We start from the raw sequence: 24,980 nt of genomic DNA, 5'->3' as shown, positions 1-24,980 counted from the left end.
CGCATAATTCATTTTACCAACACAAAAAGATCCCATCTTGTCCAGTGTATTCTTTGTCAACATTTGGAAAGTTGACCGAAAAATGTTCTGTTTCCATCAGGCTTGTCATGGTATGTTTTATCCGTCATGTATTTTACTCGCATAAAAAGGTTGGATGGAAACCTGGTGCGTGTCATAAGAGAAAAACAGCGGATGCACAACCAAATTTTGAAAATTCACCTGGTGTATTCTACAATTTTTACTGGATGAGACCCCAACCTAAGCGACCGTTTGTCGCTTATAGCTGGAAAAGGCCCTGATTGCCAAAGTTCTGTGGATTGTCATGTTAACTGTGTTCAAATCTTTTTTATGAAATGGTAGGTTTATAAAAAATAAAAAAAACCTGAGATGGTTTTGACAAAGGCTGGTGAAAATAGTGAAGCACATTTTCAAGTTAACACTCGACTGCTTGTGTGAAACATTGGCAAGTGGGTCTTCATGACCATAACAAAATATGTCTGTCCTGTGAAACTGTGAAAAATGAGGATGCCCTTTTAGTGTTAACAGCTGTTTGAAAAGAACCTGAAATTTCAGTCTGTTTTGGTGGAATGGAGTTTTGGCCTGCTAATTACAGCTACCTTTCAGTTTACCCCTCCTCACACAGACCTCTTCCCAGACAGTCCTAGTTCAATTCTTGATTGAGAAATTGCTCTTTGCCAATAAGCTATTTATGTATATTTTCTTAAATTATTTTTTAAACAACCACAGTAAAGTACTTAATAGTTACCCAGAAATGATTTGATAAGAGAAAAACAGCTGCGTTGGACCTTTACAAAATAGAAATTCTGATGTTAAAATTGATGGATGAGGTCAATAACTTTTCCATGATTGACCACAAACACACACACATAGCCAGACATGAAGCAGCTCATTTATTTCATTGCTCTCTGGTTATTTCGCAGCACATTTAACAAGTAAGGGACATGGCCGTTTTCACCTGATCTGCCAGACCCATTCCGTACGCTACAAATTCACTGCTGATTGGACAACTCATCTCCAACTCTTAACCAATGAAGTCCCTGATACAATTACACTCAAAGACATATCCAGTCTACAAGCTTTGAGCTGTGACGACTAAGGATGCATTCTGATCTTTTTCCACTAATTGGTCTTTTGACCAATCAGATCTTTTCCAGAGCTGATCTGATTGGTCAAAATACCAATTAGTGGAAAAAGATCAGAATTGGGCTGCACGTGTGATGCAGCCTAGACAGTCATAAAGGCAATGCACTATTACCTAGGCTTTCTCCAGAATGATCATAATATAATATTTATAAAACAAAAACAAAATGAGAAACAATGACAATACTTTTAAACTAAGAAGTAATTAGGAGGACCACGGTGGAGAAGGAGAAATTCATCATACCAGCTGGCTCCACGAGAGGGTGCTCTGCTCTGTACTATCCATAGCACCATGTCCATCTCACCAGAGAACAGGTGCTAACCTTACTGCTCCAGCTACTCTGGGCATCTATCTCATAGTAGTTCCCAAGCCACAAGATCTGCTTGAAATAACGGTCTTCTCACACTACAGTTCCCGATTGGATTATTTCTAAACAAAATATGAAATCTATAGAAAAATCTTCATTCAAGGTAAGAGATATCAAAAGTCGGGCTCCAGTCTGTCAGCCGGGAGGCTGTTACACCTGGTAGAAATTGCACTTAAGCAGATGGGCTGAGACCGTTTCCCCCTCAGCAGATGTCAGGGTTCATTTCTTGCGAGCGTGTTTGTATTTGTCCACGTAGGCCTTCACCAAGTTTGCCACTTTCCCAGAGTTCACCTCTCCACTCTTGCTGTGGCAGACCTGAAATGTAAAATGCCCTCAGCAAATCAAAAAATTCTAAACAGACTGTTTTGATTTGTTGGACACCCTATGAGTTCTGCTGGGTTATTTGTCTTATTTTTAATGCTCCTTAAAGCTAAGTATTTTTGATACTTCTAAAAGTGAAGTCTTTTTTATACTACTAAAATCTAAGTGTACTCCTAAAAGCTAAGTATTTTTAATACTCTTAAAAGCTAAGTATTTTAATACTCCTAAAAACTATGTATTTATAATACTACTAAAAGCTAAGTGTTCTCCTGAAAGCTAAGCAGTTTTAATACACCTAAAAGCTAAATTCAAATACCAATGTCAAAATGTTACTGGAGGTTTATAACCACTCACTTTTTCAACAGCTTTGCGTACAATCTCCTTGTACTCGTCCTTGGTGATGTCCTTGTTTTGGTAGTAGGGTTTCATGGCTGCTTTCACTTCATTGACAGCTCTCTCATGGATCTGTTGTTTCTAAAGCAGATATCAAGTTAAGAAATCTAGTTCTAATCTAATAAAAGGATCATTAATTATCTGGGTCAGAATGCAAACACAAATCATTCACTAGCAAAGTAGCTCCCCACAGTATATACAAAACAGAAAGTTTAGGAAGCCACTTGAGAATATTGTGAACATTGCCTGGTGCTGTGGTTGTTGTTAGTGGCGGTGACATTACCTTTTCTTTCTTGGAGCTGTCTGGAGGGGCGGCCCTGCTGTGCTGGGTGGTGGAGGATGGCATGGCCATGCTGTGGGCCTGGGCTGTGGTGGCGCCACCTACTTTGGTCATGGTGGGCATGAAGGGGGCTTTGCCATGGCCTGCCATGCTGCTCATCATCTGGGAAAGAGACATGGAGGTATTCAGGGGGACAATTCCCTCCAACCGGGACACACTACTATGCAAATACAACACACTTCTGAAAGTGCTATCCCGGAAATACACTATCTACAGTTGATTGAATTAAGTATGTGAGAAGTGAAAATACTCAAACATTGATTGGGTCCAGAAGATTATATTTTGACAAAGGATACAAAATTCTCCTGTCCTTACCTGTGTTGTGCGGCTATCTGCCTGTATGGCCGTCATGCTGCCCTGCTGCAGGGGAGGTGGTGGTGGAGGTGGTGGCGGGAGGCCCTGGGCAGCTGTCACAGGGACCTGCAGGAGAGGCACTGAGGAGTGGTGGTGCATGGGGACCTGAGGAGGCATCCCGAAGGGGGGTGGTTGCAGGCTGACAGGTGGGCCTCGCGGGCCCATTGGGTAATGCAGGACGTTCAGTTGGGGAGGCATGACGTTCAGGGCGGGTGGAGCTTCTCCTTGGGCATTGGGCTGGGCATTGGTCTCACTCTGAGCTGGGTCTGAATAGATAAAAACAAATATCAAGAATAATATTACCTAATGTACATCCGGGCTTTTATTACGTTTTGCTGATGCGCAACAGGCATCAGCAATACCATTTCGATATGCACAGTGAAACTAGTAACAGTAATGAGTGCATACACGCCATGTTACACAATCTAAGGGTTCTGACCTGCTGTTGACGTCTCCTCCTGCCTGCTCCAGCTGCCAGAGCCTGCACCTCCCCCTCGATCTCTCCTGGAGTAATAGTTCTGCACGTCTGCCGGGAGTGTCCTCCGCACAGCCCAGCTGGAAGCTGATGACCAGCCGGAGCGGTCCATCATCGATTCGCCCATCTCAGGCTCCTTCCTGCGGCCTCCACGGTTCTCGTTGAATCGGCTGTACGCGTCACTACCTGAATTGTTTGAGGTCCCTGAGAATGTGTTTCTGGGCTGCCAGCGGTTTTCTGCCTGCTCCCCCTGTTGGTTGGAGGTTCCGTAGGCGCCCCGGCCTCGTGCTGTGCCTCGTCCACGATCTCCACCCCAGCCTTTATCTTCCCAGCGAGGCACACTTGTCACCCTGGCCTCTGTGTCAGCACGTGTCTTCTCCATAACCCAGTCAGGATTTTCCCTGCTGGGGGAAACATCTGCAAAGCCACCGTTTTCAGAGCGGCCCGCGTCTCTGGCTGGCCTCTCTGGGAAATTCCTTCGAGAGGAGTCGCTACCCAGCCCAGCCCTCCATCCATCTCCAGTCCAGCGATTCCTCTTCCGTGGTGACTGGCCCCCTGAGTCCGGGCGCTCCGGGGACGCCCCTCTTCGGTAGGACCTGTTTCTGGACCTGGAACTAGATCTGGAACGACTCTTAGAGCGCTTCCTGTTTTTCCTCTCACGGCTATGGTCACGGCTACGGCCCATCCTGGGGGCGTCCCTCTCAGCGTCCCGTTCCCTGCTGCGGCTGGAGGGGGGGCTGCCCGAGGCCTGGCGCTCCTTGTTGCGCTCCCGAGATCTGGACCGCGACCTCCTCGACGAATCCTGCTTCGACTCTCTCTTGGGAGACCAAGTGGTGGCAGCAGAGTGGAAGCGTGACTTGCGCTGCCTGCCATTCTTCCTTTCCTCTACCTTTTCCTCTCCGACCGAGCTCTCCCGCTCCTGCCTGCTACCATTCCTCTTGTCTTCCGGGGCCTGGCTTGTGGACTCGTGAGCTGTACTTTCAGTCTCTTTTGGTGGATCAGAGGCCAGGCTGGTGCTGCGCTCACTGCTGGGTGAATCACAGTCTATCGGTATTGCTTCTGTGTCATCCTCAGACAGACCATCCTCTTTGCTGCCAGCTGCTGGTTTTTCTTTTATGACATCCTTTGGATCATGCCTGTCCTCCTCTGACACTTTTGCTTCTGAGGCGCCTGAAACTTTCTGGGACGCATTCCCATCTGGAGAGTCACAACGAGTAGAGCCAGTGCAAGATTCAGGCTCTGCAGTAGGGCAGGGAGAGGTCTCTGCTTTCTCCTCCTCCACTGAGGCTTCATCTGATTTCACTTCTGTTGGATCGGCAGTGGCTTCCACAGCGTTAGCATCTTCCTCCCCAAGTTGTCCTGACTGCCCAGACTGGGGGCTCTCCAATGGTCTCTCTGGTGAGTTGGAAGAGGTGGATGAGTTGCTTTTCTCTGGATCTTCTATTTGGTCCGGGTGTTTCTCCCCTGCACCTTGGTCCCTGTCGGGGGAGAGCCCAGGGGTATTCAGCTCTACATCTGACGACGGTGATTTCTGGTCCACTTCCTCACCATCCTCCTCTTCCTCCTTGCCACAATTCTCTTCCTCAGAAAGATCATCATCTTCGCATGGCTGGTCCTTCAGGGCATCACAAGCAGAAGGTTCGGGACGGCCTTCCTCCTCGGTAGGGCTGGAGGTGCGCTGCACAGCCTGTGGGCTCACTGCAGTGTCTGAGAGCTGCCCCCTTTCCTCTACCTCTTTCCTCTGCTGTTCTAATTCCTCCTCCTCTTTGGCTTCCTCTTCTTCCTCACTTCCTGTTGGGCTACTGAGAACGACTTTGGAGGCCTTTTTTCTAGCTGGGGCTTTCCTCTTAGCGCTGAGCTTTCGCTGAGCTGCCCGTTTGCCTTTCCTCTTACCAGCGGCTGCGGTGCTTTTTCCCGCTTTTGTGGGTGGGTTTGTGGAAGTGTCGGAATCTGAAGAGTGGGACTGCGAAGATGCAGGGTCTTGTGTAGGAGCTTGTTCCTCGGCCCTGCTGTGGCGGCCAGAGCGCCTAGTCGTCAGGGCCTCTGTCTGTTTGGAGGGGCCTTTGGAGCCAGATCCACAGGTGCCCTTCTTCTCCTCTCCTTTGGGGCAGGTGACTGCGCAAACTCTTCCCTGAAAGACTATTATGAGACATAATCATGAATTTTAGAAGTATTGTGAGAAACTTAACAATGGTCTTATGTAGCATAAAATTAGGCATAACCTATGGATTAAAAGGTTTGGTTTTGGTGCCTTCACAAAACTGAACTCATGCCAGGATACTGAACAACCCACACACATGATGGAAATTATTCAGAAAAAGTATCTTACTGCCACAATGTAGGTTAGTGTAGCAAAGCAGCTTACAGTCCAGTCACCTTGCGTGATCTCATTCAAACCCTGCGATTCAAGCTAACATTTATACCAGGTTTTGGGAGGGGGGGGGGGGGGATCCAAGAGGGTTCCTTTGAACAGACTCACTAAATGGTTGATAAGCATTTCAAAGCAGGACTCACCAAAATGCCCCGAGCCAAGATGTGAAGCAATAGTAGAGAACGGTGAGAGGGGTCTCAGAGGAAAGGGGCTGCTACTCCACTCAGAGGGATGGAATAACTGCCTGGGAGGGAAATATCAGATCAGAGCTTCACTCCTCACAAAAACACACTTAAAATCACTGTTTCTATTGAAATACTATCACCTTGCCCAGGGTATTTAACTCACCCTACAACCTATATAATACACTGCTCAAAAAAATAAAGGGAACACTTAAACAACACAATGTAACTCCAAGTCAATCACACTTTTGTGAAATCAAACTGTCCAATTAGGAAGCAAAACTGATTAACAATAAATTGTACATGCTGTTGTGCAAATGGAATAGACAACAGGTGGAAATTATAGGCAATTAGCAAGACACCCCCAATAAAGGAGTGGTTCTGCAGGTGGGGACCATAGACCACTACTCAGTTCCTATGCTTCCTGGCTGATGTTTTGGTCACTTTTGAATGCTGGCGGTGCTTTCACTCTAGTGGTAGCATGAGACGGAGTCTACAACCCACACAAGTGGCTCAGGTAGTGCAGCTCATCCAGGATGGAACATCAATGCGAGCTGTGGCAAGAAGGTTTGCTGTGTCTGTCAGCGTAGTGTCCAGAGCATGGAGGCGCTACCAGGAGACAGGCCAGTACATCAGGAGACGTGGAAGAGGCCGTAGGAGGGCAACAACCCGGGCAGGACCGCTACCTCCGCCTTTGTGTAAGGAGGAGCAGGAGGAGCACTGCCAGAGCCCTGCAAAATTACCTCCAGCAGGCCACAAATGTGCATGTGTCTGCTCAAACGGTCAGAAACAGACTCCATGAGGGTGGTATGAGGGCCCGACGTCCACAGGTGGGGGTTGTGCTTACAGCCCAACACCGTGCAGGACGTTTGGCATTTGCCAGAGAACACCAAGATTGGCAAATTCGCCACTGGCGCCCTGTGCTCTTCACAGATGGAAGCAGGTTCACACTGAGCACATGTGACAGACGTGACAGAGTCTGGAGACGCCGTGGAGAACGTTCTGCTGCCTGCAACATCCTCCAGCATGACCAGTTTGGCGGTGGGTCAGTCATGGTGTGGGGTGGCATTTCTTTGGGGGGCCGCACAGCCCTCCATGTGCTCGCCAGAGGTAGCCTGACTGCCATTAGCTACCGAGATGAGATCCTCAGACCCCTTGTGAGACCATATGCTGGTGCGGTTGGCCCTGGGTTCCTCCTAATGCAAGACAATGCTAGACCTCATGTGGCTGGAGTGTGTCAGCAGTTCCTCATCAGGAGCATGCCCAGGTGTTGTAGTGAGGTCATACAGGCACGTGGAGGCCACACACTCTACTGAGCCTCATTTTGACTTGTTTTAAGGACATTACATCAAAGTTGGATCAGCCTGTAGTGTGGTTTTCCACTTTAATTTTGAGTGTGACTCCAAATCCAGACCTCCATGGGTTGATGAATTTGATTTCCATTGATAATTTATGTGTGATTTTGTTGCCAGCACATTCAACTATGTAAAAAAAGTATTTAATAAGAATATGTCATTCATTCAGATCTAGGATGTGTTATTTTAGTGTTCCCTTTATTTTTTTGAGCAGTGTATATACACACACTCCATCTACATACATTCATTGTGTGTGGACCAACTCACCTCGAGTTGCCACTGGCAGGAACGGGTACAGCAACAGGCAGAAATGGGCAGTCCTGTGTTTTGCGGCTACACTGTTTACAGTCATCCTCAGACGGCTCCTCCTCGGGCACCCAAAGGGGTTCTGCACTGCAGAGTAGACAAAGGACACAATATACACACAGAAAAAGGACATCTTTCACTGGTTGTCTTTTTTTAAGTCAAAAACATTAACTTGAGATAGAAAGAGTGGATCTATTTCAACTTTGTTAGGACAATGATGATTAGAACAGGGTTTCCAACAAATTGTGAAGTACCATAAGAAGTAGTTACTGTGTCTCTGCTCGGTGAGCTGCAAATCAAAACCTTAACAAAGTGGCCTACTCACATGCACTGTGTCATAGTCCCCATTGCTGTGCCTGTCTGGGCCGCAGACCAAGAGCACAGAGGTCCTCTCACCTGGAAAAGAGAGAAAACCGTTCAGGAGGAGGCTTGGCTGTTGCAAATACCAGACAAGCACCCAGTGGGAACAAATGGGCCTATGAGGACAGGGGACCACGTTGATACTACTTATTCTATGTCAGAGTATTATCGAAAACTCTTGGCTGAGCAAATACGAACATGGGAAATCTAAAATCAAATGTAATGTCAAATGCGCCGGATACAACAGGTGCAGATTTTACAGTGAAATGCTTGTTTACTAGGCCTTCCCTAACAATGCAGAGTTTAAACAAAGTAGTAACACAAGAGGAATACAATACAATACAATACACAAGGAGATATATACAGGGAGTACCAGTACCAGATCAATGTGCAGAGGTACGAGGTATTTGAGGTAGACATGAACATGGAGGCAGAGTAGTGACTAGGCATCAGGATAGATAACAATAAGAGTAAAATAAATAAAGAGTAGCAGCAGCAAATGATGTGTGAGTAGGCATGTGTAATGTCTATGTACAGTGCATTCAGAAAGTATTCAGGCCCCTCGACTTTCACCACATTTTGTTACGTTACAGCCTTATTCTAAAATTGATTAAATAGTTTTTTCCCCCTCAATCACACACACACACACACACACACACACACACACAACCCCATAATGACGAAGCAAAAACAGGCTTAGACATTACGGCAAATGTATTAAATATAACTGAAATATATTTCTATTAGTATTCAGACCCTTTACTCAAGACTTTGTTGAAGCACCTTTGGCAGCGATTACAGCCTTGAGTCTTATTGGGCATTACGCTACAAGCTTGGCACACCTGTATTTGGGGAGTTTCACCCATTCTGCTCTGCAGAATCTCTCAAGCTCCGTCAGGTTGGATGAAGAGCGTCGCTGCACAGCTATTTTCAGGTCTCTCCAGAGATGTTGGATCGGGTTCAAGTCCGGGCTCTGGCTGGGCCACTCATGTCTTGGCTGTATGCTTAGGGTCGTTGTCCTGTTCGAAGCTGAACCTTTGCCACATTCTGAGGGCCTGAGCAGGTTTTCATCAAGGATCTCTCTGTACTTTGTTCTGTTCATCTTTCCCTCCATCCTGACTAGGCTCCCAGTCCCTGCCGCTGAAAAACATCCCCACAGCATGATGCTGCCACCACCATGCTTCACGGTAGAGATGGTGGTAGATTTCCTCCAGACGTGACGCTTGGCATTCTGGGCGAAGTGTTCAATCTTGATCAGACCAGATGATCTTGTCCTTAAGGTGCCTTTTGGCAAACTCCAAGCAGGCTGTCATGTGCCTTTTTACTGAGGAGTGGCTTCTGTTTGGCCACTCTACCTTAAAGGCCTGATTGGTGGAGTGCTGCAGAGATGTTTGTCCTTCTGGAAGGTTCTCCCATCTCCACAGAGGAACTCTAGAGCTCTGTTAGAGTGACCATTGGGTTCTTGGTCACCTCCCTGACTAAGGCCCTCTCTAGGAAGAGTCTTTGTGGTTCCAAACTTTTTCAATTTAAGAATGGAGGCCACTGTGTTCTTGGGAACCTTCAATGCTACAGAAATCTTTAGGTACCCTTCCCCAGATCTGTGCCTCGACACAATCCTGTCTCGGAGCTCTACGGACAATTCCTTCGACCTCATGGCTTGCTTTTTGCTCTGACATGCACTGTCAACTGTATGACCTTATATAGACAGGTTTGTGACTTTCCAAATCATGTCCCATCAATTGAATCTACCATAGGTGGATTCCAATCAAGTTGTAGAAACAAGATGCACCTGAGCTCAATTTCGAGTCTCATAGCAAAGTGTCTTAATACTTATGTAAATAAGGTATTTTCATACACACACACACACACTTGCAAAAATGTCTAAACCTGTTTACGCTTTGTCATTATGGGGTATTGTATGTAGATTGAGGAAAACAATTTATTTAATCCATTTTAGAATAAGGCTGGAATGTAACAAAATGTGGAGAAAAAAAGGGGTCTAAATACTTAACGAATGCACTGTATGTGTGTTTGTGTTGGTATGCGTATGTAGTGTGAAACTTTTGTTTCTTAGTTGCATCGCATACATTACATATCTGGACAGTTGGACTCTAAACCCATAAAATCTTGCAAGAACCGTACATATTTATTATGAAATAGATGCCCCTACAAGGGGTCTGAAATTACTAACCTTCTTCTTGCTCAACACAGAGGGGTCATCATCGCTGCCTGGGGAAAACAATTTATCTTGTTACACCTCATGAATAAAATGACAACAAATGAGGGAAAGAGGATTTATGCGAGGAGAATAAGCACATACATTTCCGAATAAGGCCTTTGACTTTGGCTTCTGATGTCCTCTCAGTCTTCGTTCTCCTCCATCTTCCTCCTTGTTTCCTTAAAAAAACAAAAACATGTCATAAAAGGAGACTAGATTCAGCCACAGGACAATTTTTTTCTTGACCGGATGGATGGTCAGGGGGCCAGAACAGGGGGCCGGAACTTGTAGACTGCAAATTAACTGCAAGAATCCCAAACAGATATTTGACTAAACATAATCATTTCAAACCTTGTTTACATTTTTGTGCTAAGAAAACTGTGTGTGGGGGGGGGGGAAACGCCAGTTGGGGAACCCTGATCTATGGTTTACAAAGGATGGTGCGACAAACAAAAAACATCCAGTCAGTGACAGGTCCTGTGGGCAAAAACAGCTTGTTGATGAGGGGGTCAAGGGAGAATGGCAAGAATCGTCCAGGCTAACATGCAGGCCACAAACAGGCAAATAACGGCGCAGTATAACAGTGGTGTGAAGAATGGCATCTCGGAACACACAACTCCTGGGGACTATTTTCCTGGCACACATAAGGTCTCTTGATAGAAATTGCGCAACGTTTCCATGCCACAAAGATTTCCAGCTGAACTGGAGGCAAAGGGGGGTCCGACCCAGTACTAGATGGGTGTACGTAATAAACTGGCCACGGAGTATACTTAAAAAAAAATTGTTAACATATAACACCATATTAAGGTGGAGAAACAACTAGCAGGTGGCCACTGCACTGAGGCTAGAAAACACTGTCACCACTGATAAATCTACGAAATTCGATAATTTCAATAAGCATTTTTCTACAGCTGGCCATGCTTTCCACCTGGCTACCCCTACCCCGGCCAACAGCTCAGCAATCTCTGCAGCAACTTGCCCAAGCCTCCCCCACTTGTCCTTCACCCAAATCCGGATAGCTGATGTTCTGAAAGAGTTGCAAAATCTGGATCACTACAAATTAGCTGGGCTAGACAATCTGGACCCTCTCTTTCTAAAATTATCCGCCGAAATTGATGCAACCTCTATTACTAGCCTAGCCTGTTCAACCTCTCTTTCGTATCGTCTGAGATCCCCAAAGATTGGAAAGCTGCCGCGGTCATCCCCCTTTTCAACGACCCAAACTATTATAGACCTATATCCATCCTGCCCTGCCTTTCTAAAAATCTTTGAAAGCCAAGTTAACAAACAGATCACCGACCATTTCGAATCCCACCGTACCTTCTCCACTATGCAATCTGGTTTCTGAGCTGGTCATGGGTGCACCTCAGCCACGCTCAAGGTCCTAAACGATATCATAATCGCCATGCAGCCGTCTTCATCGACCTGGCCAAGGCTTTCGACTCTGTCAATCACCTCATTCTTATCGGCAGACTCAATAGCCTTGGCTTCTCAAATGACTGCCTCGCCTGGTTCACCAACTACTTCTCAGATAGAGTTCAGTGTGTCAAATCGGAAGGCCTGTTGTCCGGATCTCTGGCAGTCTATGGGGGTGCCACAGGGTTAAATTCTCGGGCAGACTCTTTTCTCTGTATATATCAATGATGTCGCTCTTGCTGCGATTCTCTGATCAGCATCTACGAAGACAACATCCTTCTGTATACATCTGGCCCTTCTTTGGACACTGTGCTAACAAACCTCAAAAGAGCGTCAATGCCATACAACACTCCTTCCGTGGCCTCCAACTGCTCTTAAATGCTAGTAAAACTAAATGCATGCTCTTCCACCGATTGCTGCCCGCACCCGCCCGACTAGCATCACTACACGGGACGGTTCTGACTTAGAATATGTGGACAACTACAAATATCTAGGTGTCTGGTTAGACTGTAAACTCTCCTTCCAGACTCACATTAAGCATCTTCAATCCAAAATTAAATATAGAATTGGCTTCCTATTTTGCAACAAAGCCTCCTTCACTCATGCTGCCAAACATACCCTCGTAAAACTGACTATCCTACATATCCTTGACTTCAGCAGTCATTTACAAAATAGCCTCCAACACTCTACTCAGCAAACTGAACGTAGTCTATCACAGTATCATCCGTTTTGTCACCAAGGCCCCATTTACTACCCACCACTGCGACCTATATGGTCTCGTTGGCTGGCCCTCACTACATATTCGTCGCCAAACCCAATGGCTCCAGGTCATCAATAGGTCTTTGCTAGGTTAAGCCCGCCTTATGTCAGCTCACTGGTCACCATAGCAACACCCACCTGTAGCACGCGCTCCAGCAGGTATATTTCACTGGTCATCCCCAAAGCCAACTCCTCTTTTGGCCACCTTTCCTTCCAGTTCTCTGCTGCCAATGACTGGAACGAATTGCAAAAATCACTGAAGCTGGAGACTTATGTCTCCCTCTCTAACTTTAAGCATCAGCTGTCAGGGCAGCTTACCGATCACTGTACTTGTACACAGCCAATCTGTAAATAGCACACCCAACTACCTCATCCCCATATTGTTATTTTTACTCTTTTGCACCCCAGTATCTCTACTTGCACATCATCATCTGCACATCTATCCTTCCAGTGTTAATGCTAAATTGTAATTATTTCACCTCTATGGCCTATTTATTGCCTTTACGTCCCTACTCTTCTACATTTGCACACACTGTACATAGACTTGTTCTACTGTGTTGTTGACTACATTTGTTTATCCCATGTGTAACTCTTTGTTGTTGTTTTTGTCACACTGCTTTGCTTTATCTTGGCCAGGATGCAGTTGTAAATGTGAACTTGCTCTCAACTGGCCTACCTGGTTAAATAAAGGTGAAATAAAAAAATAAAAGGTGGGAACAGAAAGACACCTGACAACAGAAAGATTTGGCTGCTACTATGCAATACATTGTTTGTGGGGAAATTACCTCTGCCCTCGACTTGCAATTAAAACTGCTAAATTAATCTCTTGCACTGCTCACTTAATCAAATGTTCTAGCTGTCTTGATATCCTAGCAAGAAACCATATTGATATAGTAACGCTCCAAGAAATACACCTACTCCAAAGGCATGCAGATAGAATACAAAACCATTTGTAGAAACTGGCTGCTTTTCCATCAGCCCTAAAGGTGTAATCGTATTAATACAAACTCAAAATCACCATCTTGGTTAAGGCGAAGACCAAGACGGCAGAATCCCTTTCCTTAAAATGTATCCATAATGGAAATAAAATGTCCTTTATTTATATGTATGCTCCACCTTTGTTTGATCCCAAGTTTTTTGATTCTCTGAACAGCCTATTGTTAGAATGAACTGAAATCCAACTAGTTTTTGGGACAGATCTAATAAAGACCAACTACAATCCACACGCAACCAAGGCTCTCCAACATATACTCTCTGATTACAACCTCACTGATGCCCGGTGAGCACATACTCCTAAAGCAAGAGTGCACTTTCTACTCAGAGTACTCGATTTCTCTCTTATCTACACCTTTATTTTCTAAAATTAAGAAAATAGAAATTCAACGTAGTGCCTTCAGAAAATATTCAGACCCCTTGACTTTTTACACATTTTGTTACATTACAGTCTCCTAAAATTGAGTCAATTATTTTCCCCCCCATATCAATCTACACACAATACCCCGTAATGACAAAGCGAAAACAGGTTTTTAGAAGTTTTTATTCAGACCATTTGCTATATGACTCTAAATTGAGCTCAGGCGCATCCTGTTTCCATTGATTATCTTTGATGTTTCATCAAATTGATTGGAGTCCACCCGTGGTAAATTCAATTGACTGAACATGATTTGGAAAGACACACACCTGCCTATACAAGGTCCCACAATTGACAGTCCATGTCAGAGCAAAAACCAAGCCATGAGTTCGAAGGAATTGTCCGTAGAGCAACAAGACAGGATTGTGTCGAGGCACAGATCTGAGGAAGGATACCAAAACATTTCTGCAGCATTGAAAGTCCCCAAAAAGAAAGTGGGCTCCATCATTCTTTAATGGAAGAAGCTTGGAACCACCAAGACTCTTCCTAGAGCTGTCTGCCCGACCAAACTGAGTAATTAGGAGAGAAGGGCCTTGGTCAGGGAGATGACCAAGAACCCGATGGTCACTCTGACAGAGTTCTATAGTTCCTCTGTGGAGATGGGAGAACCTTCCAGAAGGACAACCATCTCTGCAACACTCCACCAATCAGGCCTTTATGGTAGTGGTCAAACGGAAGCCCCTCAGGAAAAATAGGCAAATGACAGCCTGCTTGGAGCTTGCCCAAAGGCTTCTAAAGACTCTCAGACCATGAGAAACAAGATTCTCTGGTCTGATGAAACCAAGATTGAACTATTTGGCCTGAATGGCAAGCATCACGTCTGTTGGCAGCATCATGCTGTGGGGATGTTTTTCAGTAGCAGGGACTGGGAGACTAGTCAGGATCGAGGCAAAGATGAACAGAGATCCTTGATATAAACCTGCTCCAGAGCACTCAGGACCTCAGACTGGGGCGAAGGTTCACCTTCAAACAGGACAATGACCCTAAGAACACAGCCAAAACAACACAGGAGTGGCTTCGGGACAAGTTTCTGAATGTCCTTGAGTGGCCCAGCCAGAGCCTGGACTTGAACCCGACCCAACATCTCTGGAGAGACCTGAAAATAGCTGTGTAGCAATGCTCTCCCATCCAACCCAACAGAGCTTGAGAGGATCTGCAGAGAAGAATGGGAGAAACTCCCCCAAATACAGGTGTGCCAAGCTTTTATCATCATACCCAATAAGACTCGATGCTGTAATTGATGCCAAAGGTGCTTAAACAAAGAACTGAGTAAAAGGTCTGAATAATTATGCAAATGTGATATCAGTTTGTTATTTTTAGTGAAAATGTCTAAACCCATTTTTGCTTTGTCATTATGGGGTATGGTGTGAAGATTGATGAGGGAAAAAGTTAATACATTTTAGAATAAGGCTTTAAAGTAACAATGTGGAGAAGGTCAAGGGGTCTGAATACTTTCCGAAGGCACTGTATGAGCTTGTCTGATCATCACGCTTACTACTGCCAACTACAAATGCCAGAATTCTATGGAATGCCATTAAAGGTTTTATAAAAATAATGCAACTGCATTTGCATCTCGGTTGAATAAATCACAAAAATCATCATGGGAAATGTTAACTGCATTTTCAAACAAACTGCATTTTCAAACAACCCTTTTTTTCAGACCAGGTACCTATTACTATTTCCAAAGTCAAGACATAACTTAATTTATTGACAAGATTAAGCAGAATTTCTTTACATACCAATTGTATTACTACAAAATCCTGTGTGATCAATATACGGTAATAATTTCTCAGTATGTATTTCTTAGTGTTATTATCCTTTAGAGTACAGGTACATGTGGTATAAACTAAGTGTGTAAATTAACATGTATATTGTACCTGTAACTCCCACCTCCAACAAAAAAATGACAAAACAAATAAAAACGTGGTAAAAAATGAATATAATAATGCACTGCAAAGTGACTGCCATTAAGCTGCACACTGTTTGAATGCTCCCCAAGTTTAAAGACAACGTTTCGACCACAAAGGGTCTTTGTCAGGTTAACTCTGCAGCAGGGCAACCTTTTCACTAACGCAAGACCTCTACTCACTTTAACAAACAGCCACTGGCTTCTGGGTCTGTGCAGCCACACTTCTCTGGCTCTGATTGGCTGACTCTCTTCTTCACAGGAACCTGAGATTCACATCACAACTGAAGTCACAGCAGATAAATTCTCCCTGCATAGTGACTAAAGTTATAATATAGCTTGTGAATGACATTTATAAATCGTGAAACATAGAAGGTAGCCAGTGGAGACTTACCGTCACACATCCCAGCACAGCGTCACGTTTGTAGACAACATTGAAAGGCTGCCTGTCCACTGGGCAGGATGGAACTGCCTGCAACTTAAAAACAGACAACAAAAAAAACATCAGTCCACACACATTTTAACCATGTATCGTCTCCTGAGCCTCACCGGGAGTAAGACCATGGCTTATCACGATAGACAACTTGCCAGTTGCAGCACTATCTGTTGCCAATGAGAGTGATGTGCCTAGGGGGTAGGACAGTACATGGTGCTTACCTCTGCCCATCTGAGGAGGCAGCTGAGGCAGAATAAATGGCAGCAGCTGTCGGGCATGGCCAGGACACAACGGCCCAGGGCGCCCAGGCAGATAGGACACCGCTCCGCCTCTTCCGGCTCCGGGTCTCCCTCTGGGGTCTGTCCGTCTGACAACCAGAGAGAGGTGGCACAACAGCTTGTCATTCAAGAACAAACTTGAGGGTAGAGTTATTTAAATTAAACCATGGTGCCAAAGCCCACTGAAAGATATTTTTCATGATGACTGGCTGGCAGTTACTTACCATTTCCCGATTCACCCGTCATCTTTGGCACTGTTGCTTTGTCCCTAATGACCAGATGACCCCTGGAAATAAAAATGTATGAGAGATTCTTGTTAACAACCCAGTCACAGTGCCATCATCATTTAATTACATTGAACTTGAGATGTGTGTGTAACCAAATGGTCAAGCAAGTTTTCCATAGACTTTAATGCATTATTTACACAATGGACATCTTAATCCTTAAGAGTCTATTGACACACCTGTCCGTTTAAACTAGAGATATCAGTATTTTTACATGGCCTGCGTCGCAATCCACCGCATCCGACTATGTCGGCCTTCCACATCTGCGGTGGAAGGTGGCTGAGCTATAGCTGTGTTTGTCAGACCACGAGACATCCCAAAAATCTGTCTTCTCACGAAAACGTCTGTAGCATCCGAACGGCCGGCAAACTATTACTACTCTATGGAAAGGGGAGACTCTCACGAACCCAGCGATGTTCTGTTTTTTTAGGTCTCACTGCTTTAGTAAGAACTTCTCACTTGTAAGTAATTGTAAAATAGATTTCTGGGGGTTGTATTTTTTTTTAATAGGTACTCAAATGTATCTATCCCATTGTCTGTGAACATCTAATGATACCCGGTCAGCCCATAATTTAAATGCATCATCAATCATACATGGCTTAAAGTCGCCGTCCATTACAATTTCTCGCAGGTCGATCAGGTCTGTTTAGATGCCTTTTATTTTGGTGATCTTTGTCCAGATCTTTATAGTGTTATTTATACAGGTATTTTCTATCTTCCGAGTGTGTGCATTGATTGTCCTCATAAATATAGTTGCACTTATAGTTTTTCCATTTGGTGGATTCCATTTAGCTGTTGATGCCGGGTTTATCCAAACAAAAAATGATTTTAGTTGGTCAGCTATATAATAATTCATTAGGTTTGGTAATGCTAGTCCCCCTGCTTATTTACATTGTTTGATTGTTTTAAGTTGGACACAGACTGTTAATCCTCTCCATATGAATTTACTCAGGAGTTTATCCCACTGTTTAAAAGTGTTTGGAGTAATAGTTTTTGATAGATTCTGGAACAGGAATAAAAAATCTTGGGAGGACATTAATTTTAATAGTTTAAATTATTCCTGTTATTGTTAAAAGACACCAATGTACATATTTGTAGGTAGGTCCTGTTTAACTCGTTTCCCAGAATTGCAAAGTCAAGTCTTGGGGGATAGTAATCAATAAGCATTTCAGTTTATTTTGATCCCATTTAAGTTTAAACTTAGTTTTGATGTCTTGGGATATTGGTTGACAGTAATTAGTTCTGATTTCCCAGTATTTAGTTTGTATCCAGATACAACATATTGTTTTATTTCATCCATAGCGGCGGGAACTCTAGAGAATAATGTACCATTTACCCTTATTCTGACATTTGGTGTTTTGTACATCATTTGCAGCAAGTTCAGGAAAGTTTCACTAAAGTATTATTTGTTTCTGCATCTAGCATAAGCAATTAGTTTTTTCTTGAGCGTGTTCCATTCCATTATTTATTTCTATGAATTTAACTAGGCAAGTCAGTTAAGAGCAAATCCTTATTTACAAATGACGTCCTACCCTGGACAATGCTGGGCCAAATGAGTGCCTCCGTATGGGACTCCCAAAAACGGCCGGATGTGATACAGCCTGGATTCAAACCAGCGACTGCAGTGACGCCTCTTGCACGGAGATGCAGTGCCTTAGACCGCTGCGCCAATCACATTAAACGTTTGCCTAACATTATCGCTCAGAAGTCTGCTGGACACAAAACCCATTTGCTCAGAGTTTATGATATCTGGGATTATATTACTTAATCTATTTGCAAAAATTGATGTAAGCAATTTTTTTTCGCCGTTCAGCAACAATATTGGTCGATACGATGCACATTCTGCTGGATCTTTACCTTCTTTATGAAGAACAGTAATAATAGCGGAGTTCCAGGTTGGTATGTACTAGAGGTCGACCGATTAGGATTTTTCAACGCCAATAGCGATTATTGGAGGACCAAAAAAAGCAGATACCGATTAATCAGCAGTTATATATACACATATATATACACTGCTCAAAAAAATAAAGGGAACACTTAAACACAATGTAACTCCAAGTCAATCACACTTCTGTGAAATCAAACTGTCCACTTAGGAAGCCACACTGATTAACAATAAATTTCACATGCTGTTGTGCAAATGGAATAGACAACAGGTGGAAATTATAGGCAATTAGCAAGACACCCCCAATAAAGGAGTGGTTCTGCGGGTGGGGACCACAGACCACTTCTCAGTTCCTATGCTTCCTGGCTGATGTTTTGGTCACTTTTGAATGCTGGCGGTGCTTTCACTCTAGTGGTAGCATGAGACGGAGTCTACAACCCACACAAGTGGCTCAGGTAGTGCAGCTCATCCAGGATGGCACATCAATGCGAGCTGTGGCAAGAAGGTTTGCTGTGTCTGTCAGCGTAGTGTCCAGAGCATGGAGGCGCTACCAGGAGACAGGCCAGTACATCAGGAGATGTGGAGGAGGCCGTAGGAGGGCAACAACCCAGCAGCAGGACCGCTACCTCCGCCTTTGTGCAAGGAGGAGCAGGAGGAGCACTGCCAGAGCCCTGCAAAATGACCTCCAGCAGGCCACAAATGTGCATGTGTTTGCTCAAACGGTCAGAAACAGACTCCATGAGGGTGGTATGAGGGCCCGACGTCCACAGGTGGGGGTTGTGCTTACAGCCCAACACCGTGCAGGACGTCTTTCATTTGCCGGAGAACACCAAGATTGGCAAAGTCGCCACTGGCGCCCTGTGCTCTTCACAGATGAAAGCAGGTTCACATCGAGCACGTGACAGACGTGACAGTCTGGAGACGCCGTGGAGAACGTTCTGCTGCCTGCAACATCCTCCAGCATGACCGGTTTGGCGGTGGGTCAGCCATGGTGTGGGGTGGCATTTCTTTGGGGGGCCGCACAGCCCTCCATGTGCTCGCCAGAGGTAGCCTGACTGCCATTAGCTACCGAGATGAGATCCTCAGACCCCTTGTGAGACCATATGCTGGTGCGGTTGGCCCTGGGTTCCTCCTAATGCAAGACCTCATGTGGCTGGAGTGTGTCAGCAGTTCCTGCAAGAGGAAGGCATTGATGCTATGGACTGGCCCGCCCGTTCCCCAGACCTGAATCCAATTGAGCACATCTGGGACATCATGTCTCGCTCCATCCACCAATGCCACGTTGCACCACAGACTGTCCAGGGGTTGGCGGATGCTTTAGTCCAGGTCTGGGAGGAGATCCCTCAGGAGACCATCCGCCACCTCATCAGGAGCATGCCCAGGTGTTGTAGGGAGGTCATACGTGGAGGCCACACACACTACTGAGCCTCATTTTGACTTGTTTTAAGGACATTACATCAAAGTTGGATAAGCGTGTTTTTAAGTGTGGTTTTCCACTTTAATTTTGAGTGTGACTCCAAATCCAAATCAACCTCCATGGGTTGATAAATTTGATTTCCATTGTGTGATTTTGTTGCCAGCACATTCAACTATGTAAAGAAAAAAGTAATAAGAATTCATTCAGATCACATTCAGATGTGTTATCTTGTGTTCTCTTTAGTTTTTTGAGCAGAGCGTGTATATATATATATATATATATATATATATTTGTAATAATGACAATTACAACAATACTGAATAAGTTTTTTACCCCTTTTTTTCCCCAATTTCGTGGTATCCAATTGTTGTAGTAGCTACTATCTTGTCTCATCGCTACAACTCCCGTACGGGCTCAGGAGAGACGAAGGTTGAAAGTCATGCGTCCTCCGATACACAACCCAACCAAGCCGCACTGCTTCTTAACACAGCACGCATCCAACCCGGAAGCCAGCCGCACCAATGCGCCGGAGGAAACACTGTGCACCTGGCCACCTTGGTTAGCGCACACTGCGCCCAGCCCGCCACAGGAGTCGCTGGTGCGCGATGAGATGGTACCGACCAAGCCCTCCCTAACCCGGGCGACGCTAGGCCAATTGTGCGTCGCCCCACGGACCTCCCGGTCGCGGCCGGTTACGACAGAGCCTGGGCGCGAACCCAGGGACTCTGATGGCACAGCTGGCGCTGCAGTACAGCGCCCTTAACCACTGCGCCACCCGGGAGGCCCCATGAACACTTATTTTAACTTAATATAACACACCAATAAAAATCAATTTAGCCTCAAATAAAAAATGAAACATGTTCAATTTGGTTTAAATAATGCAAAAACAAAGTTTTGGAGAAAAAAGTAATATGTGCCATGTAAAAATGTGTGCCATGTAAAAAAGCTAACGTTTAAGTTCCTTGCTCAGAACATGAGAACATATGAAAGTTGGTGGTTCCTTTTAACATGGGTAAAAGGTTGTAGTTAATATAGTATTTATAGGACTATTTCTCTCTATACCATTTGTATTTCATATACCTTTGACTATTGGATGTTCTTATAGGCACTATAGTATTGCCAGTGTAACAGTATAGCTTGTGTCCCCCTCCTCGCCCCTACCTGGGCTCGAACCAGGAACACATTGACAACAGCCACACTCGAAGCATCACTCCACAAAAGCCGCGGCCCTTGCAGCGCAAGGGGAATAACTACTCCAAATCTAAAAGCGAGTGACGTTTGAAACAGTATTAGCGCACACCCAGCTAACTAGCTAGCCATTTCACATTGGTTACACCAGCCATTAGGCTGATAGGCTTGAAGTCATAAACAGCGCTGTGCTTGGAAAGAGCTGCTGGCAAAACGCATGAAAGTGCTGTTTGAATGAATGATTACGTGCCTGCTGCTGCTCAGTCAGACTGCTCGATCAAATCAGACTTAATTATAACATAATAACACACAAATACGAGCCTTTGGTCATTAATATGATCGAATCCGGAAACTATCATTTTGAAAACAAAACGTTTATTATTTCAGTGAAATACGGAACCGTTCTGTATTTTATCTAATGGGTGGCATCCCTAAGTCTAAATATTCTTGTTACATTGCACAACCTTCAATGAATGTCATATTTACGTAAAATTCTGGCAAAATAGTTCGCAATGAGCCAGGCAGCCCAAACTGTTGCATATACCCTGACTCTGCGTGCAATGAACGCAAGAGAAATGACACAATTTCACCTGGTTAATATTGCCTGCTAAACTGGATTAGTAGTTATAACTAGTGATTATGATTGATTGTTTTTTTATAAGATAAGTTTAATGCTAGCTAGCAATTTACCTTGGCTTCTACGGCATTCGCGTAACAGGCAGGCCACTCGTGGAGTGCAATGGTTAGAGTGTTGGACTAGTTAACTGTGCGGTTGCAAGATTGGGACCCCTGAGCTGACAAGGTAAAAATCTGTCGTTCTGCCCCTGAACAAGGCAGTTAACCCACAGTTCCTAGGCAGTCATTCAAAATAAGAATGTGTTCTTAACTGACTTGCCTAGTTAAATAAAAGGTATAAAAAACGTGTATTTATTATTTTAAATAATCGGAAATTGGCGCCCAAAAATACAGATTTCCGATTGTTATGAAAACTTGAAATCGGTCATTCCGATTAATTGGTCGACCTCTATGCCACAGGGTTAAATTCTCGGGCAGACTCTTTTCTCTGTATTCATCAATGATGTCGCTCTTACTGCTGGTGATTCTCTGATCCACCTCTACGCAGATGACACCATTCTGTACACATCTGGCCCTTCTTTGGACACTGTGTTAACAAACCTCCAGACGAGCTTCAATGCCATACAACACTCCTTCCGTGGCCTCCATCTGCTCTTAAATGCTAGTAAAACTAAATGCATGCTCTTCAACTGATTGCTGCCCGCACCCGCCCGACTAGCATCACTACTCGAGACGGTTCTGACTTAGAATATGTGGACAACTACAAATATCTAGGTGTCTGGTTAGAGTGTAAATTCTCCTTCCAGACTCACATTAAGCATCTCCAATCCAAAATTAAATCTAGAATCGGCTTCCTATTTTGCAACAAAGCCTCCTTCACTCATGCTGCCAAACATACCCTTGTAAAACTGACTATCCTACATATCCTTGACTTCAGCAGTCATTTACAAAATAGCCTCCAACACTCTACTCAGCAAACTGGATGTAGTCTATCACAGTGCCATCCGTTTCGTCACCAAAGCCCCATATACTACCCACCACTGCAACCTGTATGCTCTCGTTGGCTGACCCTCGCTTCGGCTCCAGGTCTTCCATAAGTCTTTGCTAGGTATAGCCCCGCCTTATCTCAGCTCACTGGTCACCATAGCAGCACCCACCTGTAGCACGCGCTCCAGCAGGTATATTTCACTGGTCATCCCCAAAGCCAACTCCTGTTTTGGCCACCTTTCCTTCCAGTTCTCTGCGGCCAATGACTGGAACGAATTGCAAAAATCACTGAAGCTGGAGACTTATGTCTCCCTCACTAACTTTAAGCATCAGCTGTCAGGGCAGCTTACCGATCACTGCACCTGTACACTGCCCAACTGTAAATAGCCAACCCATCTACCCCCATCACATTATTATTTATTTTTGCTCTTTTGCACACCAGTATCTCTACTTGCACATCATCATCTGCACATCTATCACTCCAGTTCTAATGCTAAATTGTAATTATATGGCCTATTTATTGCCTTACCTCCCTAACCTTACTACACTTGCACACACTGTATGTAGATTTTTCTATTGTGTTATTGACTGTATGTTTGTTTATCCCATGTGTAACTCTGTTGTTTTTGTCGCACTGCTTTGCTTTATATTGGCCAGGTCGCAGTTGTAAATGAGAACTTGTTCTCAACTGGCCTACTTGGTTAAATAAAGGTTAAATAAACTTCAAAAAACAAAAATATACACTGTCAAAGTGTACATAGCCAGTTGATAAGTCAACGTCTGCTTGGTGAGTTGCTACAGCTGAATGCATTCAACTTAAATGTGTCTTCCGCATTTAACCTCTGAATCAGGAAGCAAAACAACACCGTCCAGTGAAAGCCAGAGCAAACGGGTTTACCACAGTGGCAAGGGTACCACAAAAGGCCTTGCTTAGCCAGTCTGTCAGCTCTGACTAAAATACAGGCAGGTCTGGACAGAGGCCAAAAGATTCAAATTAAATGGGTTACACTGGTCACTGAAGCCAACATTCTCTACCATGTCAAAATAACTAAACGTTAATTAGCCATGTTCTATCATCCAATGCCATCTTGGATTCTTTAATTTACCAGCTAGTCAGCTAGCTTCCTACCATTTAGTAAATTTGGCGAGTTGTGGTCTTGTATTTTATTTTCTGTCAAGCTAGCTAACCAAATACCTCGCAGCTAGCTATCACGTAAGTTACTATTTAATTTAGTAAACATTATGAAATGCCCTGCGGTCGCTGACAATTTAAACTTTGATGTGGCCCATGTGTGATGTAACATGACCCTTCAACTTATACTATTAGAAGTGTGTACTAGTCCCCCTCAAAAAGTCAACTAACTTGTTTCGCTGGCTAACTAGCTACTTGTTCTTTCTACTAGTTTGATAACTAAGTTAACTAGCTAGCGTTAGCTGGCTAGTTTGCAATTCAGATAACGGTAACAAGATGGTCATGATCAGGCGCTAGTCAGTTAATTTACCTCACTACTTTTGGTTGATATAGGCTAGTCAGCTGTTAGCTAACGTTAGCTGGCTAGTAACAACGTATTTGTATTTAGGTCAGTAACAAGAAACAAACATGTTCATAGCTAGCTAGTTAATTATTCAACTTGATTGGCTAACGAGACTGGTCTGGCCTACAGTACAGACGCTATATTTGCCACGATAACAGCTACCTAGCTAGCAGCTAACGATATATATTTTTTTGCTAACGATACTTTTGCTTGCTAAATGGGTTAGCTAGCTACGTGTTTGTTGACTTACCCGAAGCTAAATCAATAGCTAAAAAATTGGCCTGGTTGTTTATTTTTTGTTGTCCCACTTATTTCCGTGTATTGGTTAGTCTCCAAAGCTAGACGAGAACCTGAACATAGCCGGATAGATTGCACTGCTAACTCGTTATACATTTAAGAACGTCTCGGCCACATGTCTGAAACCTGTGAAGTTTAAAAGGCACCGCACAGTGTCGCTGCAATACATTTTACACTAGGGAAGAAATCCTTCAACTGTTTCCGGTCCCAGATATAACCGGTATCTGTTTTGTAGCCAATGAAATTAAAATATTTTCAAGAAAGCATTGATATTTTCCTTGCCTTTCCATTGAACGGAATGTATATGCAGTAAAATTACAATAAACATAATTATACAGGTAACTGGCATGGGGGCTGAAAGTCTAATTTCATAAACAGTAGCAGGAGACTGACAGTTTTAG

General features: G+C 44.4%; 1 protein-coding gene across 2 annotated transcripts; it reads right to left on the bottom strand.

The window, feature by feature from the left end:
• Positions 1-898: 898 nt before the first annotated feature.
• On the bottom strand, positions 899-24,736 carry LOC139392719 (protein SCAF11-like). 2 transcript variants are annotated; one of them, XM_071140917.1, is made up of 15 exons: positions 24,533-24,736; positions 16,635-16,696; positions 16,354-16,499; positions 16,091-16,174; positions 15,880-15,962; positions 10,307-10,383; positions 10,178-10,215; positions 7,952-8,022; positions 7,588-7,713; positions 5,927-6,027; positions 3,377-5,551; positions 2,899-3,203; positions 2,527-2,685; positions 2,205-2,324; positions 899-1,844 (listed from the first exon to the last, which is right to left on the bottom strand). In XM_071140917.1, exons 2-15 carry the CDS (start codon positions 16,654-16,656, stop codon positions 1,749-1,751), a joined length of 3,603 nt encoding a protein of 1,200 aa, XP_070997018.1. In that variant the 5' UTR covers positions 16,657-16,696; positions 24,533-24,736; the 3' UTR covers positions 899-1,748. The 2 variants fall into 2 exon arrangements, with proteins under 2 accessions (XP_070997018.1, XP_070997020.1); XM_071140919.1 differs by having other exon boundaries at positions 2,205-2,315.
• Between the last annotated feature and the right edge of the window lie 244 nt (positions 24,737-24,980).

The sequence above is a fragment of the Oncorhynchus clarkii genome, chromosome 33 (genome assembly GCF_045791955.1).
Source record: "Oncorhynchus clarkii lewisi isolate Uvic-CL-2024 chromosome 33, UVic_Ocla_1.0, whole genome shotgun sequence".
In the NCBI taxonomy this organism is placed as follows: domain Eukaryota; kingdom Metazoa; phylum Chordata; class Actinopteri; order Salmoniformes; family Salmonidae; genus Oncorhynchus; species Oncorhynchus clarkii.
The sequence above is the reverse complement of the archived record's forward strand: the minus strand, read 5'-3'. Positions and strand labels throughout refer to the sequence as shown.

Bases quoted from the DNA above. Each gene is read 5' to 3' on its own strand.
- LOC139392719 (XM_071140917.1), bottom strand. From the start codon at position 16,656: ATGACGGGTGAATCGGGAAATG. The intron at 16,175-16,353 runs GTAAGCACCATG...TCTGTTTTTAAG, and splicing joins GCCTCCTCAGATGGGCAGAG to TTGCAGGCAGTTCCATCCTG. The intron at 5,552-5,926 runs GTGAGTCCTGCT...GTCTCATAATAG, and splicing joins TCTTGGCTCGGGGCATTTTG to TCTTTCAGGGAAGAGTTTGC.